Raw genomic sequence first — 17,128 nt, 5'->3', positions numbered from 1 at the left:
ACAGGTAGATCTGTACCCAGCTCATGTCGTTACTGTATAGATGCTAGAGACGTCCTCAGTCGGTAGTTCTACTAAATGTAATCCCCGATGGAATACAGTATTCCCAGATAGTTGGAATAAGTGCTAGAATGTTCCGTGCTATATAGTTCAGCTCATGGTTTTCCATATGTGTGGGATTAGCAATCAAGGGCATTTCCTGGACTGATTGGATAATTGTATGGCAATGATCAAGTTCATAAGTGCTATTAGTGCTTTGGTTCGGAGTTCTGTATGTAGATTCCTGGTAGATATTACTGCTAAATATATTCTCGATGGGTGCGATTAGCAAAATAAGTGCTAGACAGCCCTCCGGAATCTAGTGCTGCTCTTGGATTTCCATCTGAGTAGGCTTAGCAGGCATGTGCCTTCTAGGACTGGTAGCGTAGTGCATAATTGTATGGCCTTGATCAAGCTCACGAGTGCTATTAGTAGTTTGGGTTGCGAGTCTAGCACAGTGGGTCCTGATCACTGGCGATGGTAGGCCTCAGAGCGCACTGTATTCCTGCGGGTGAAGGTAATGAATCAATTCTGCCAAGTACATGGGTGTCACTACGATTCGGGTTTAAAGTTTGGGGCAAAGGCTCCAGGTAATGGGGTAGATATAGTCTGGTCCGAGAGTCTATGAAAAAGGTCTGTATTGAGCGGGGTACCACGCCGGTTTAGTGCTCATGGTGGTAAGTCGAGTGATTTATGGTATTCCCTTATGTGTTTTTAGGTGAAGAGCCAGGTTTGGAGTGCCTTCCAGAAAGCCATGTAGTCTTCACTTTGTCTAATACAGGAGGCAATGTGTTTCACAGTTGGTGCCAGGGTTGAGTAGGCGTACTCACCGATCCTGGCTGAATTGAAAGTGGGGACCACTAGGAGGAGGGTAGTGCTTGACCTTAGGGTGCAAGTTGGGTGGTAAGGAGCAAGCTTTTCTTGTAGGAATTTGGGGCCTGCTTTGTGCACCGCTCGTTGAGTAATGCATAGCAATTTGAAGGTGGCCCTGCGTCCAGTTGGGAAACAGTGTAGGGTGCGAAGGGCAGCTAAAATAATATCCCTTCATCCCAAAGCGAGAAGCAGTCTGGCAGGCAAAAATGTTACTCTTTGGATTTGTTTAGGTGGTAGGCCTGTGCACCCAGAAAGAGGCAGTTTGCATAAAGTGTGGTCATGACAATGGACATAATTGCTCTGGGTCTGTCTGTGAGACATGTTGTTAAGTTATGGCGAGGGTAGGTGGTTGATTTAGGAATTTGTGACGACTAGCAGCAAAATTCTCAATAATACAAAGATACTGACCGGAAAGTTGACTCAGGCTTTTGGAGTGGGGGGGCTGGAGGGGGGAAGCCTCCCGAATTCCCCTCTAGCTCATAAGAGGTAAAAACAGGGGCTCGAGGAATCTATGGGAAACCCTCCGGGGAATAAAACCCAATGAGAGAAGGAAGGATGGGTTCCTCTCTGATCCTGTTCTTGGAAGTAAACAGGATTGTAGTTGCTGTGTAGCTGTGGCTGGATTGTAAGGCAAGGTGGGGAAATGGTGCCTCAGATCCAAAGTAGTAGCATGAGAGGGGCAGAAATGTCTTCCTGCACTGTTGATGTGCCTTTCTCTATTGCTCGGTACAGCCGGAAGATATATTGTCAGTATTAATTTTATCCGGCCGTGGGGCCATCAAAGTACAACAAACATAACACATATACATTTATAATACCTTGAGTTGTAAGCCCAGCTTCTAGACTGTAGGGAAACAAAAGTGAACAGAGATAAGAGCCCCCAAGCCAGGTCTAATGTCAAAGCCTCCATCGCAAGTCAATCAGTTGGCTGTGCAGTGTGACAACCCACTCCCCTCGAAAGCCCCCAGATCTTTTCCCTAGTGGGTTTTTATTAGCTCCTGAAAGCGTGAGAAGCTGGGTCCTTAACTCGGTGGAAGGGGGATTGTTGAGGTGCCGGGGGACGGGGGGGGGGGGGAGCTGATCACAATCATGCTGGGTAGAGACACACTTCGTTGCGTGGCCATACTCAATATTCCTCTGGCCACCCTCACTTCCCTCAGTTCAATACAAATGGTGTCATGGGAGTGCCCCCACCCGTTTTAAGAGATTCTTGTACAATTTGCAAAGCCGTCGCAAATTAGAGACTTACATTTCCATACCATACAAAGCCAGTGTGTGCATTTATTGATTAGGGAATCCCTAGGCTCAGAGTGGTCGAGAGCATCTTTGGGGACTTTATACAAAAATATCTAAATTCCCCCACCCCATAAGCCTCTCGGGTGTTCACAGGTCTGACTTGGCGTTGTTGATGTCTTGAGCCGTGGTAGCTGGTGTTCCTTTGGACAGGTAGAACAGTCACAAGCCCTGCCCCATGGCCATATTTATCGGCCAAAGTATATTTCTTGAACCCCGGTCTGTCTGCCCAAGCCCATGCACAGCGATATTTCCACACTCTCTTCCTGACGGGTTGTAATATCAAGACTGGTAATGGATCGGATAGTGGGCTCAGCTTGCATCATGGACCCCTTTTCTGACGGGGGCAGAGTAGAACCATGGATTACACTCAGGTTTACAGCCGCTGGCTGGGTGCCGTATGTTTTGGCAGGTGGTGACTGAGGAGCCCACGTAGCAGCCTCCTGGCTTGGTTGGCTCCCCCCGTAACACCACCTCATGATGGTCTCGCAGTATAAGTGTGAGCAGCCTCTTAATATCAAGCAGTTCTCTCAAGTCCAAGTAACAATTACAGGCAGTCAAAGCACCCTCATTGGCTAGTGCCAGAGGGTGTGGTCGGTGTGGCAGGTATCTGGGTGGAGATTGGGATGCAACCAGGGGTAGCACTTGGCTGGTGGCCTTTTTCAGGACATATGTACTACCTTGCCTTTACAGACTTTAGGCTTACTTGGTGGTGATGTGGGCAAGTTGGTCCCAAATGGGAGCCTCCCCCACCGCCCCCACCCCCCGCCCCCCGCTTTCCCCCACAGCCCTTTCAGTGGGGTGCTAGGCGCTGTACTCTTTAGTTTGATAGTTATAAGCACCATCAGGACTGCGCAATATTAAATTTGGGATGTCGGCTACGTCAGAGCTTGGGCGCATGGGGGGCGGAGGGATTGTTGGGCTACAGCAGTACCAGGGTCTAGGGCAGTGAAGGCAGCAAAGGTGGGTATAAGTGAATCAAAACTCCCTGGGTTAACCTTACAGGGATCAATCGCCCTAGAAGATATATTATGGTCACTGAGGGGCAGAAAGTATAGGATCGCCCGTCACATAGAATTAACGTGACATTGACAGGAACTCCCAGGATACATCCTGCGAGTTGGGGTTCCCCCTCAACCGTTGCTGTGCTGCGCAGGGAAGCAGGCAGCACAGTCAGTATTACACAGGGTGTCACCAGTAAGTTCCCCTCAACCGTAGCTCTGCCGAGCCAGAAGACAGGCAGCAAGCACAGCCTGTATTACAAGGATGCTGCCAGGAGGCTGGAAAAACTCAGGCAATGCAGTAAGCCAAAAACGTCTCGAAGAGATCAGCCGTGCCGGGAAAGGAGGCAACAAAAGAGGCAGAATGAAAGGGAACGCGAAAATAAAGGAACCCAAGAGCCTAGAGTGGCAGAATTAAGGACAGGGATATAAATAGAGTGAACTGGAATTTTGGGAAAACAGTGGCACAGGGCTGGCAACAAATAGATTTAACTGGCACAAGAAAATAGCGTGAAACCAAAAGGCATTCACTGCAGCTAACTGTTCCAGTGAGAAGCAACACTCAGTGCTGGGAGGGACTGTGTTTAATGATTCCAATCATGTGATATGAAAGTCACCATTTTGAGAAACATTAGACTGCTGCCTAGACATTTTCCTGGAGGGGTTTTTCAGCTCCATCTTGGATGTGGTTGCACCGGAAGATACATGCATCCTTTTCTATTTACGCCCTAAAGACCAGGTTGGCGAAAAGGTTATGACAGAATTCTCCAGATGATTTGTCTGTCATCCGCATAGTTATAGCAGGTGAGGTAATGTGAGAGGATGATCCTGGGCAGAGGGGTCATGCAAAGGTTGAAGAGAAGGGGGGAGATGAAGGCACATTGGGGTACTCCAGTGTTCACTGGGCGTGCAGAGGAGATGGGTGATTAGCTGTCTAATAGTGAGGAAAGCGGTGATCCGGGTGAGTGCTGAGTCGGTCAAGGAGGATTCTGTTGTTAATGGTGTCAAACGCTGCCGAGAGGTTAAGAAGAAAACGGGCTGCGCATCCCTTATCAGGGAGTTATAATCAGGCAATCAAGCACACAACAATCCCATTTTAGAAGTAGAGAAACCTGATGGTTCTTGCTGATTAATTCTGGATTACCAAGTACTAAATGCACACTATAAAAGTGAAGAAAAACCCAACCAACAGTACAGGTCTTTTAACTAATATTCAAATATGTATAACATTAAAAACAAATCTGGACTGGGGTAATGGACTTTTTATCCAACTTCTGAGGGAGGAAAGCAGGAATATAGGGCTTTTACACCAAGACAGACATCAATTCACAAGAATTACACATAGTCACAATCGTTTGTCCAAGTACGTTCTCAAGAAGGACACAAAGCACTAGCAGACATTCCAAATTGTTGGCAGAATGTTGTTAACATTGGTTACTCATGAAAACTCAAGAGAACGCTTGAAACAGGTAGATGTAATCATTCAGAGATTTGCCTCCAAAGGGAATTTGTTCAATTTCAAGAAGTCACACATTTCACACTATTGAGCGACCTTCCTTGGTGGTTTTACAACCACAGACAAGGAAAGGTTTATTAGCAGAATGTCTCGAAAATGGACTAACATGCAAGCCCACACTTAGTAGAACAGAATCTAGGTTTCATTTAGCATCATAAGTTAAACCACTTTATGCATTAATTAAAACAGAATTCAGACCCGTCAACTGAACAAACATGCACAGCCAAATTGTACAGGTGTACTCCTTAACAACAAGGAGAAGTCCATTACAAAACAGATAAAGACTTGAGAACATTAATGTCTGGAAATTAGGCATTGACATAAACAGTATGCAATTGTGATGCTAAACAAATTGCCTACACATCATGCATTTATTAAATACCTGAACAGAGGTTCACCCTGAGAAAATATTAAAAACAGCAGTACAATAGATTGCTGCTAAACAGTTTTCGAATGGAACAAACAAAACCAAACACATCAACACACCTTTAGACCAGCTTGAGGCAGATACCTTATCTTGTATTGCCAACAGCAAAACTTTACGTACAAGGTAGATACAACTGGCAGCAACACAAAATGTAGCTTATGAAAAATGCCACTACAGGGCATGTTTTGAGAAAACGTATGACTTGTATAAAATGCGCCAGACACTACATTACTCGACATTCCTTTATGAGCTTACTATCAGATATAATACAGAGATGGGTCAGCAATCCAAACCATTGGCACATGTTCTAAAAATCGAGCTGCATGTTGCCACAAAACACAATTTTATAAATGAAAACGTAGCTGTGCACTTTAGACACGGCAGCAAACTAATTATTTTAACTCTGTGCAAGCTCCTGAATAACATAGTTTGCTTCTGGGCCTTGGCAGAGACTACAAAAACGCTCCCCTTGGTGGTTTCAGATTCTATTATTGGAACATAAAATAGATATTTATACTAATGGGTACACTATGACTTCTTGGAGTAAAGCAATACAACAATACCTCCAAATTATATCTGTAAACAGGTGTTTATTAAACAGAAGCATACTCTAATGTGGGTGATGCACACAAAAGCACATACTCGGGGGCTTGTTCACAGCAACGGCAATGCTTTGGCAGACAGATGTGCCAAAGAGCACACAGTGAGAAAAGAAGTGTGAACTTGTAGCTCACTCAGCTACTAAGAATGACGAAGATATCCAAGAAGTATGTTTGGATATCCTTTAGGTTTAGGTGTAATGGCCACAAACCTACATTTACAGTATTGAAAACAAGGCCAAAAACCTACATTTACAGTATTGAAAACAAGGAATTAGTTACAATTCCTAAAAAATGGTAGAGACATGATACCTACTCATGCAGGACTTGCTTTCACTCACTGTGGGGTGGCATCAACTAACCAGCTACTCTTCAATAGATATTGGTGACCAGTGATGGAAACAAATGGTAAAAACTATGTAGCAAACTGACACCTCTACACCAAGTGTGGATCACAATAAAATAATAATTTACCAAAACACCTTTTGAGATACAATTCCTACACTATATCTTAATCTTGTTTATTTGTTTAGATTAAAAAAAATAATAATAACTTTACAAAATGTCATCAAATAACACTTATTAAAACACATTAAGACATACTAAAATCTCTTATAAAACAAATGTTATTTATATATTTAGCGATTAGATTGCTCTTACAATTTCTACTGCATACATCATCGAATTACATCGAGTAGATCGTCAAATACTTTCATCGGTTGTACTAAAAGTGTTTGAATCATTTAAGAATTTTTTTTAAATCTTCAATTTATAAAATTTCAAATTAAAACCGAGTTTCACACTTACTGTGTATTCAACATCCTCTCATTTTTAGTTTTCTAAACTATCTGTTTTTTCTCGGATTCTCAGTTCTTTAATGTAGTGACTTTTGTGTTCTCAAGCTTTCTTTTAATACATTTCCACACTTGGTATCGGCTTATATGTACTGCCTGTGATTTCGTATTCAGGCAGTGTTTCCAAAAGGCGTTGCTTTTAATATTATCATAATCATGTACAAAGCGGCCTAGGTTTATCATGTAGTCATTTCCAAGACTAGGACATTGCGAACGAATATGTTGAGGTGTTTCCAGATTGTTTGGCTTTTTACAGATTCTACATATTCTTTCGTCTCGTGGTATTTTTAGTTGCGCCCCCATCAATGTTAGACTATATAAACCCATTAACAGCAGTGACAAAGTATAAAAATATTTGATCAATAATTGATTAATTTACACATTTCACCTAGATAATTCCCCAAAGAAAAGAAGATTGCAGATAAAAGCCTGTAAGGATGTAGCAGTTATGACAGGAACTCAAACATATGTGGACAATAGTCCAGTTTTTCAGAATCCAATTTCCATTTTTTTTTTTTTTTTTTAAATCGCTTTTTGACTTCAGTTGAATGGAATCGTTGAACAGGCAAACCAAACTGAGCTGGGCCAAATGCATTATGTTAATAGGGAGTAATCAAGTGGTACATATATACCAATGGTAATGAGGATTTTAAATAATCTACCGATCGCTCCTGGATCCAGAACAGCATTCCTGGCCACTTTAAATCCATAATGAAGGAACCAGACCAGTGTCAGTAGATCACCTCAAGCCTACTCTAGATGGTTACTGGAATCTAATAGAGTTAGCACCCAATCCCACTTAATGAGTGAGGGGACAGGAGAGATTTGACAAATGATGGTGACGGACATCCAGACTGTGTTACACTTAACCCCACAACATCAATTCAGGAAAGTACTAAAACTGCCCATTTGGAAGCACAGAGCCATCTTGATTTTTTAATGCTGCAAAGGAATCCTTTTGGTCAAAATATTTGAAACAACGTTATGCTGTGCAGGCTTTGTACTATATTTTGAGGTGGATGTGTCTCAACGTTTTAGCTCACTGACTTCTAGATACTTTCTAAATATCTTTTCCAATCCACAGACCATGAGCAAAATCATCTTAGGCCAGTGAGTTTGCCACACACTTTAAGGCAGAGCGGCACAGGAAACCCCGGACAACATCCTCAGTACAGATGTATCCTCTCGCTATGGTGTTCAAGTACGCATACCATTGTATAAAACATAGTGGATCCATCACATAGATGCAAATTGGCTTTTTTCCTGTAACAGATGAATCCAGACAGTTCGCATTAAATCAGATGAGACAGGGCGGGGTCAATTTAAAGACACCAAGATTCGGCCCTGATACTGCCAAAGGACAACAAACAACTAAGGAACCAGAGTGTCTATCTTTACCTTCATCCACAACTTAAATGACTCGGTCTGTGGACCAAATAGGTCCTGAGTCTAAAATTCTGTTTTTGGACATTCACTTTATTAATAAGTCTTCACAAAAAAATGAATGGTCAAAAAACATACAAATTAAGAGACAGACAACTATTGACATAACGACAGTTTATGCAATATAGATTCTAATGATCATCCTAAAACTAACTTAAGTGTAAAACCATACATAAAGTAATTAATAAAAACACCCTTCCTATGCAAATCTAAAAGCCAAGTGATGCGTTTCCAAAAACTTGAACAGTACAATGATAGTGTGCAAAATTGCTCTTAAAGTGCAAATAAAGTTGAGTGTTGGTTCAGCAGAGCCAGACTGCTCCTCTATTTAAGGATGTCTTGCTGGAATTCTCAAAATCAACAAGATAATGTCACCCTTTCTCTGCCTGCAGAGAAATGTTGATCACACTGTTTACTTTCCAATGTGCAAGACCCAACATGTTTTGTCCATCATATAAGAATTAGAATTAATTTCTGTCGACTTCCTCAGGGGGACCAACTTCAATTTATTTGAGCTAGACTCAGTGTCTATAACGCCTTCCTATGTTTGTGTCTTTTACCAACAGCACGGATTGCCAACTCCACATCTATGTGGAGTAAAAAACAAAAGTCCAAAACCGTGTTGGAAAGGTGATATCCAATTCCCTTTAACACATATTTGGTTTGGAGGTCTCCTTTGTAGACCACAAGTTATTATGCAAAAGAAGGCGGTAGTGTTGCACTAGTATCGACTTCAACTATAAATGATTTGCCGATCCGTGTTGACATCAGGTGTGCAACTCTTAACCCTCTTCTTCGGTGTCCATTTCCGAAGAAAAAGTCCTGCAATAAACCGGTGATCTGTACGAGTCCCGTATTGTGGGCTTCTGTTCAGGCTTCTATTAATTGGGGTCCATAGTGTGTAGTGTGCATGCGTTTTCAGGATCGGTCTTTCTGTGCCAGTTCGCACCTCATAGCCCTATATCCAACTCATATAGAGAACGTCCAAGAACCAGGCTCTGGACTGTTGCACAAAATGCTTGATCCTTAGGATGCGAGTGTAGATTTTCATGATATGGGGTCCAATGTGTGTTAGGCATTATAATGCAGGATTTTAAATTAAGATTCCATGAGCTGGAGTTAAAACCAGCTCCTGGGTGTTGAACATTCCTCAGCAGGCAGGAGCCAATGCTGGGGAGCAAGTAATTATATATATATATATATATATTTTTTTTTTTTTTGTTTTATTATTTATAATGCGCATCATACCCAGGGGTAACAGGGCGCAGCAATTACAAGTATATGCAAGGCTTAGTTACCACCGAATAAGGTATAGAATCTATATACAAGTCATTAATTACAAGAAGGGTATATTCCAATGGTACCTATTTACAAGGCACAGGATACAAGAGGGGTATATACAAATGATACAGACATCTTACAGAAGCAATATATACGGGGTTTACAGGCGTTTATAGATATATCCGGGTGGGCGGAGATAAGTACAAGTATACAGGCAGTGAATGGGGCAATTGTAGTTACCACAAGCGGTAACCGGTCAGGAAAAGCAAGGAAAGATACACTCCATACAGGCATAAGATACTGTAGCAGTGAGTCCTAGCTGCTTGCTGAGCAGGAGTTAAATCATTTACTGGTCATTAGATTTCAGCCACGCACACAGCAAAGCTAACCTCCACAGGAGAGGCATACTAACATTTTTCTCAATAAGGATGATCAATTAAATGTGCCCTAGATGTATCCTGATTATTCTTTATTTACATTCTAAAGCACTCAAAGTTAATATCACATATGCATGTTTTTAAGGCACCAGTTGGCCTAGAGAGCAAAAAGTAGGTCCTGGTTTCAATCTAAACAGGCTCTCCTAGGCTAAAAGCAGGATCCAACCCAGCTTCCAGCAATTTCGAGACCAGCATCATGTTGTAAATAGATGGTACTTGAGGTCACTATTGCATCTAGACTTGATAATGGTAATTCCCGTTTACCTCATCAGACATCTGCAGATTATTCAGACATCATTGCCATATTTCTGACAGTCCCAGGGCAGAGAATACATCTCTCCTGTCAACAGGCAACTGAAATGGCTAATGTTGCATCAGAGATCGGTTCAATATGCCATTATTACCCAGAGAGCTTATGAACTGCTCCCCCCCCCTTCATGAGTGAAAAACTCAAATACCATTGTCTGTCCGCTTCTGCTGCATTCTAGTACGGGCACCTCCTTTAAATTCTAGGTTTCATATGGAAACAATGCGCGGAATTGCCTTTTCAGTGGAAGCACTGCACCACTAGAACACTAACTTTGGCTCCAAGATCCATGAACAACCATTTTCAATTCAGAAAGTCGTTCAAGACCTGGTCTTCCCCCGATAACTTTCCTTTCATGCAGATCTACTGTCTCCCAGAACTAAGAGACCGATTCGGTATAAGTGAGCTCTACAGATCTCATAAGTAAAATCAGGGATCACCACATTCTATCAAAGGAGTGACTCTACAAAAAGTAGTAATGAAATGAGGCCCAAAAGATAAGGGGCTCACCCAGTCTTGCTGAGATTCGAATCTCTAGCTCCGAGGCAGACAGATATCTGAAGTGACTGCCTAATTTGTGAAGCTACATTACGAGCGTGTAGCCCAAAAGCCAGGGAAAAACACTGGTTCTAGCAGAGAAAAGTTAGCCTGACCTTTTGAGTAAAGACAATCACCCCCTTGCCCAACCGCCCTCTATGTACCCCTTCCCTCAAATAAGTGCAGTGGTAAGAGGTATACATTTTTTACTGGTCTTAAAGAGCCTACCACTCCTGTAAACTATCCACCGAGTAGAGGACATCATAAAGCTGGTTAAAGAATGCTTGAAATGCTGAAGTGTGATCTATACTATTCTGCTCTAAAGCTACTCTATAGATTGCAAAATCATTACAAAAGTATATTCTTTAACAGCAACAAGCAAGAACACGCAAGCAAACATTAAATGCAATTCCTTGTGTCACAAGTGGAATTAGGAAACGTATGAAAAGCCACCCAAATCACAGACTAAGATGTCTGGAGCAAGAGCCTTCTAGACAAATTTGCAAAAGCATTTCCATTACATAGCAGGGAGTCACTTTTGATCAGGCAACATTCAAACAATACGGCAAATGCAGTGGAAGTCGAAAAGCACAAGGGTAGGTAGGTCTATTCAAAGATATGTTTCAGACTCTGAAGCGCTCTCCACCTTTGACAGTATAATGAATCCATGTGCACCCCCTATCGCTAAAGAAAAGCGATCACGCACCGACTCATCAACTGCCCATGCCTGCTGTGATGAATCCAAGGAATGTGTCACTTATCCCCAAGGGGGAACAGCCCCCTGTGAGGCGAGCCCGCTAAGAAAAGCCCTCACTATGGATTTAGGAAAACAGGATCTCAGTGGGAGCAACTCCCCTTTAGTGGACAAAGACTTCCAATCTCTTAAGATCGCCCTTAAACCCAATGTCCACAGTGTTCTCAGCATATATGGAACTAGTGGATAATGTTAACCTAAAGGGGGGGCTTTTCGCATGCTTCGTGTGGATACTGACCCTCCTGGAAGATGAAACCCCAGGACCAACAGGACTATGCCTCATGTCAGGAAATCATAAATAAGGGATCATACTCTTACCTGGAGAGAGAGAGAGAGAGGAGCTGACGTGAACTCAATTAGCTGGAGGAAAGATGTGCAGACAAGCCGTTGCCACATAGAGCCAACACAGCCTGGAGGCAGGCCCATAGGTTGTATGTGGTGGAAAGAGAGCCCTGCTCTCTACCCGAGAGCAACCCACACTGCCGGCAAAGTGGAAGACCAGTGTGCCGGAGTAAAGGAACCCCGCGGCAGAATCAAGGAACCAAGGTCCCAAGAAGGAGGAGTTGACCGCTTACTGAGCAACCGCCTCTCCCGCAGAGAGAAGACCGCAGAACAGCAAGGTGTGGGAGTTAGCAAGGGCGGTTGAGCTCAGCAGCGACCCACAAGAAGCTCAGAATTTCATAATTCAGAGGCCCAATGCGCCCAGTCAAGACGCCCAGCTCAAGGGACCTCTAGAAAACAGGGCATAGATGAAATACCCCAAAGGGGCGCAGAAGATCATACTCAAGAAGTGGGTGCGAACCAAGCAGAGCAAAGGAGAAGACCTGAGAGGGTGTGAAAGAAAGTGCTAGCCGACCAAATAATCAACGCTATTTAGAAAAGCCAAAGAACTTCTAATCAAAGCTGTGAATCCAAATCGATAAGTCTACATGAGAACACCAGAAACTACTCCAAACAAGAAAGATCCAAAGGGGAGAGCCAAATAGGCTAATAGCACTTGCTTCAACAATACAAATTCTAGTAAAACAGAGGGCCCAGAAATTCACACTTTTCACTTAAAATAAACGGACCGAGAACATTTTCTGTTGAGACCGAGGTCTACGAAACTTTAAAAGGAAGATTGCAAATATTTTGTGTATTATAAAGACCAGAGAGAACCAAGACCAGAGAGAACCAAGAGAGGTAATTCCACCTTTATACATGAACTTTATAACTTTGTTGGAACTATGACCAGTGTTACATTTCTGATTCTGCACTTTCTTTGAGATTCATTATTACAAACGGACTGGTCTAAAGACTTGCCTAAGAGAGTGGCTAAACATCTGAACACCCATGCCAAACGATGTCAGAGCACAGCACAGCTGAACTGTGGAATGCAGTAAAGCCTCAGACTGACGGGCATGAACAGCCCCTCCTGAGAAGTAGACAGTGATGATGCTGCTGGCTCAAATCCCAAGGCAGCCTCTGGCTGCCTCGCTAAAACAGCACGCAGTAAAGAAATGTACTTTCTTCCCCCGTTCAGCAAAATGACCTGTTTGTTATGATATATGCTGTTAATGGGTGGAGAATAGATCTAGTTACTCCATTGTTCATAAGGATGAGCCAGGGCTGGGAGGGGCAGAGCAGAATGCAGCCCTCCTATGCACAGTTGTGCGTGCATTACAGAGATTTTCACCCCGTTTCTGGCCTCTTGTGGATTATTTGTGTCCGAGTGCCTGGAATGCAGGAGGTGGCGTGAGGGAGCTGGATGAGCACTGGTATCTGGGAGGGGGGGTGGGGGGGGGTAGCAGGATGAGCCTGTAACAACCAGAAGCTAAAACCTGGAAAGCTGAGAAAGAGATTTTCGAGAGACATTTATTGGGAAGGATTAAGCACCAATCAGCAACAAACTAAGCCAGGGTATTCATCTGTACTAATTTTGTTTTCCTTTTTAGAAAGGTAAGGCCAGTTAGGTAGCTTGGGTTTGGTCAGAGGACAGAACCCATTTTAGCAATACAGCTAGGTGAGGGATTTTCTTTTATGCTAATATAAATTGTATTTTAAGCATGTCCAGTTGGCCGAATAACATCTCTGACCCGCCACACTGTTCAACTACCATCTTAAAAAAAAAAACTAAAAAAAAAAATATATATTATCTCCAACACAAGCTTCTGAAGAGCCTCTCTACTACGTAGACCAAGTATTCCGTCACAGTGTCATGCAGAGTTGAAACACTATCCAAGAAACCTACCCTACCCATATGTAGTCAATTATCCACTTCATGGTGCATGGGTACTAGGGTAAATGGTGTTTTTTCAGATATATAAAACAAATTACAAAAATTGAAGCGAAGGTGCACGGATGAAGTTCATCCATTTATAGTGAGAGTGATACATGGGCATAGTCCCAAAATGACAGTGCATGAGAAGTATTGAGACACAGTAACGTAGAGGGAAAGAAACACAGTGGGTGACCGCGCAGTGCGCACACAGTGATGGGACACAAAGTAACGAGAGAAAGTGATTAAGAATGTAGTAAAAGAGCACACAAGCTACACAATGTCAGAGTGGTAGGGTACAGTAACTGAGCAATGCCTCACTTTCCCGCACGATGAACATATCCGTTTGCTTGTCTGCATTGAAGTCACCAAATGCCGAAAGCGTCCCGTGGGCCTCGGTGCCAAAAAGTTCTTGAGTAACGGGTAGCAGCATGGATTGAGCAGAGAGGGATTCGAGCAGCAGCAGAAAGCACAGTGGGATAATCGCCGAGCCCGGCATCTCTGCAAAGCCTGTTTGGGGGATGAGTACACTGCAAACGGAGGAGCCAGCGTCACAATCCGGGCTCCGGGGGGGCTTAAGCGGGGAAGGTAGATCTTGTCAGTGTCAGCACAGGCCCCTCCTGTCATTACAAACACCACTTCCTGGTGTAACCTTTGCGACACTGTCGCGATTATGTTTACGGCAAATAAGAGACGTTGCCTAGTTGGAGAAGCTCTTGCGCTGAACATAAAAAAGGGACGAGCTCTGCCACACGGAAGGTTCCATCTACAAATACGGAAGCCGTTTCTGAAGATTACAGGTCATCGTGTCTGTGCCCATTTTTTGTGTCTATGATTTCACCTGAACGAATATAGTAACACTCGAGTGATGTCGAGTCTCTGCGAGTTGCTGTAAGCATGTCGAAGCATCGACCATTTTGAACTTCGCAATACGTACGAGAATATAATTTCAAATGAAATATAAAATCTACTTTTTATTTTTGATGCGTTGTAAGAACTTTTTTATTGTAGTATTATTACACTCTCTAAAATAATGTATCCCATACTTATGTATTCATAATAATGCGTGTTTATGATAACACTGTGATATCGCTATAATTATTCAATAAACATTCACAATTATTTAGCACACTATAAGTTTTCGTTTCAGCGGGGTTTATTACTTCGGTGACTAAATCGACAGTGCCAAGTAGTCCTTCTTCGATATCACTTTTAGATGTGGTCTCTCAGTGTGAGGGGCAGCACCAGAAGCTTGCAGGACATGGCTCGCATGGCAGATCTCAGCTGGAAGGTTCTGGAGCTCAGGGCCAGGGCTAAGCGCTCAGGTTTGACCTCCCACTGCCCCTCTCTGCATGCATTGTGTTCTGAGGGTGCAGGTTACCCATTTTGCCTCAATAGTTGATCACACCAATACAGTCTATAAACAAGCACCCCGGTTGCCTCTCTGTCCTGTGTATAAGCAGTCCGTTTGTTCACACCCGTCCACGAGAGATCTCGTCCTATTCACTTCTTATCTTCCTCTGCTCACCAACTCCTTATTAATCTCATTCGCTTCACTTGAACATGCCTTGGCTCGCCCAGTCGCCTATATCGACTTTCTTATAACGTGACATATTGTTGTGCTCCTACTCACCCGCCGCTCCCAGACATTGCCCACCCAATACCGTTAGACGGTGCAAGCCAACCCCCCCCCCCCTACAGCTATGGGGAAAAAACTATTTCTCTACTGCTCAGGCTACTGCTGCTACATCCTAGCAGTGGGTTCCGTACTCCTGCCCCAAGGACAGTCTGTGCGCTCCTTAGGTATCTGCTCCCCTTGGTCATTGGTTGTCTTGCACAGCAGTTCCAAACATGGAAGACTTCTTAAGCATGTTGCAATAGTTCAAACAATAATACACACACATAAGTAACACAATCAGAAGTTGGTCAAAAATAACAGTCCATTCCAATAATATTTTAGTCACTCTCATCTCTGTATTGCTTTTGCCTGCGGTTTGATGGTCACAGGGGTGTATCGTTTATTTTCTTTACAGCTCTAATCAGTAAAGCAGCAGTCCCATGAATAATCGTTATAGACCTAATAAAAAGGCCCATTTTGTTGCCTCGGTGCATCCATTTGTTTTTTCAACCTTTTGCCTTTCCACATATCAACTTCTCCCTTCTCGCTTGACAGTATTGTTTATTCTTTAACTAGAATACGAGCGTTTGCACATGTAAAAATCTCGATCGATAATGAGGCTTTTTTCTCTTATTTGTGTGTTGTTTTAAGAGTCTGCACCTTGTTTTACAGAAGGAAAAAAGTTTGACACCAAACTCCACACCTGCCTGTTGTGTACACTACTAGTTTCATAGCCTGACAGGGAAAGTTCCAGTTGTGAGACTAGGACTGGCTTACAGGGACGTAATTTCATCAAAATGCCAGGGGTAGCGTAAGTGACATCACACAGGCCGTGACCTATCACAGGAAGTGATGTCATTTGACCCCCACCTCAAAGTGACATCACAGGAAGCAATGGAACACAACCTTTCACACCTTGACAAAACAGGAAGTGGAATAGCATAGCATTGTTTCTGAGTACACTACGAAAAATATTATTACCAAATCACTGTGAATGCAAGCAGACGGCCAAAGCCAGACAATAATGATGTGTTATACTGCATTTATGCTTAAGTGCTTCATATAGCACCAATATACATATAATATCACCCAACCTGTGTTGGTACTCATTTTTCAACCTCAGCAGGATGAAGGTTGAGTTGACCTTGCCGGGAGTTGGACTGCAACCCGAAGATCACACACACACACACAGCAGCCAGTGCTCAACCCACTGAGCTATCTTACCGGCTGTAGCTATCAGAAAACCAGCCACCCCAGAAACAGAGCCACATGCTGCTGGCCAGAGCCCATGAGCTTCAATTGAAGAAAAAGAAAAAAAAACATTATTTTTTGCATTTTTTTAGGGGTAGCAACGGAGACCTCTGGCAACCCCTAAATGACGTCCATGCTGGCCTATAGTGCGCATATAGCGCAATGACCGAAGTGCTGCCCTGTTTTTTGTCGGACAAAATGTTAGCCAAAGTTGGGTCAGTTTGATTAGTTATTTAACTGGGCAGCTGCTAGTTTTGGCCAGGTTTATTAAATACATATTCTTTAAAATCCACGGTTTGGAACACATTTTACCACAGAACTCCCCATTTGTTACTACAGAGATTCTGTACAAAAGTAATCAGTTGCCACCTGCTACCAGATCACATTTTAATTGGTGCCTGAACCAATTTTGTGTCGCAGTCTGTCCTGGCTAGTAGAAAAAAAGAGCCCACCCAATAATGCTTTAGAAAAGTAAAGCCTCTAGGACATAGTTGCAAACTTTAAAAAAAAAAAAAATCTCCTTTTTAATACATTTTGTTCAATCCTGAATATAGGTATATCCTACAAGTGAAACAAAGCAACACAAAAAATTGATAACTAACCCAATAAGATAAACCTCTCTTCCATGCATATTTATTTATAGC

At 43.0% G+C, this 17,128-nt stretch overlaps 2 protein-coding genes across 8 annotated transcripts in view; one reads left to right on the top strand and one right to left on the bottom strand.

The window, feature by feature from the left end:
* ITFG1 (integrin alpha FG-GAP repeat containing 1) overlaps window positions 1–14,321 on the bottom strand; it is a 1,448,837-nt gene extending 1,434,516 nt beyond the window's left edge. Inside the window, exon 1 of the mRNA XM_069607059.1 lies at window positions 13,937–14,321. Within this exon, the coding sequence (XP_069463160.1) occupies window positions 13,937–14,114 (178 nt within the window). The 5' untranslated portion in view covers window positions 14,115–14,321. The remainder of the gene's footprint in view (window positions 1–13,936) is intronic.
* A 507-nt stretch (window positions 14,322–14,828) lies between these two features.
* Window positions 14,829–17,128, top strand: part of PHKB (phosphorylase kinase regulatory subunit beta) — a 2,092,963-nt gene continuing 2,090,663 nt past the window's right edge. For 3 of the 7 annotated variants that reach the window (XM_069607056.1, XM_069607058.1, XM_069607055.1), the window contains exon 1: window positions 14,829–14,940. Coding sequence is in view for 2 of the 7 variants with exons in the window: in XM_069607053.1 (XP_069463154.1) it covers window positions 14,877–14,940 (64 nt within the window). In the remaining 5 variants the exon portion in view is untranslated. The remainder of the gene's footprint in view (window positions 14,941–17,128) is intronic. The other 4 variants (XM_069607057.1, XM_069607054.1, XM_069607053.1 and 1 more) reach the window with 2 other exon arrangements.

This window comes from Ambystoma mexicanum, chromosome 1p (genome assembly GCF_040938575.1).
Source record: "Ambystoma mexicanum isolate Mex_15411 chromosome 1p, UKY_AmexF1_1, whole genome shotgun sequence".
Lineage (NCBI taxonomy): Eukaryota > Metazoa > Chordata > Amphibia > Caudata > Ambystomatidae > Ambystoma > Ambystoma mexicanum.
Note: the sequence above shows the minus strand (reverse complement) of the source record. Positions and strands in the feature narration are given on the sequence as shown.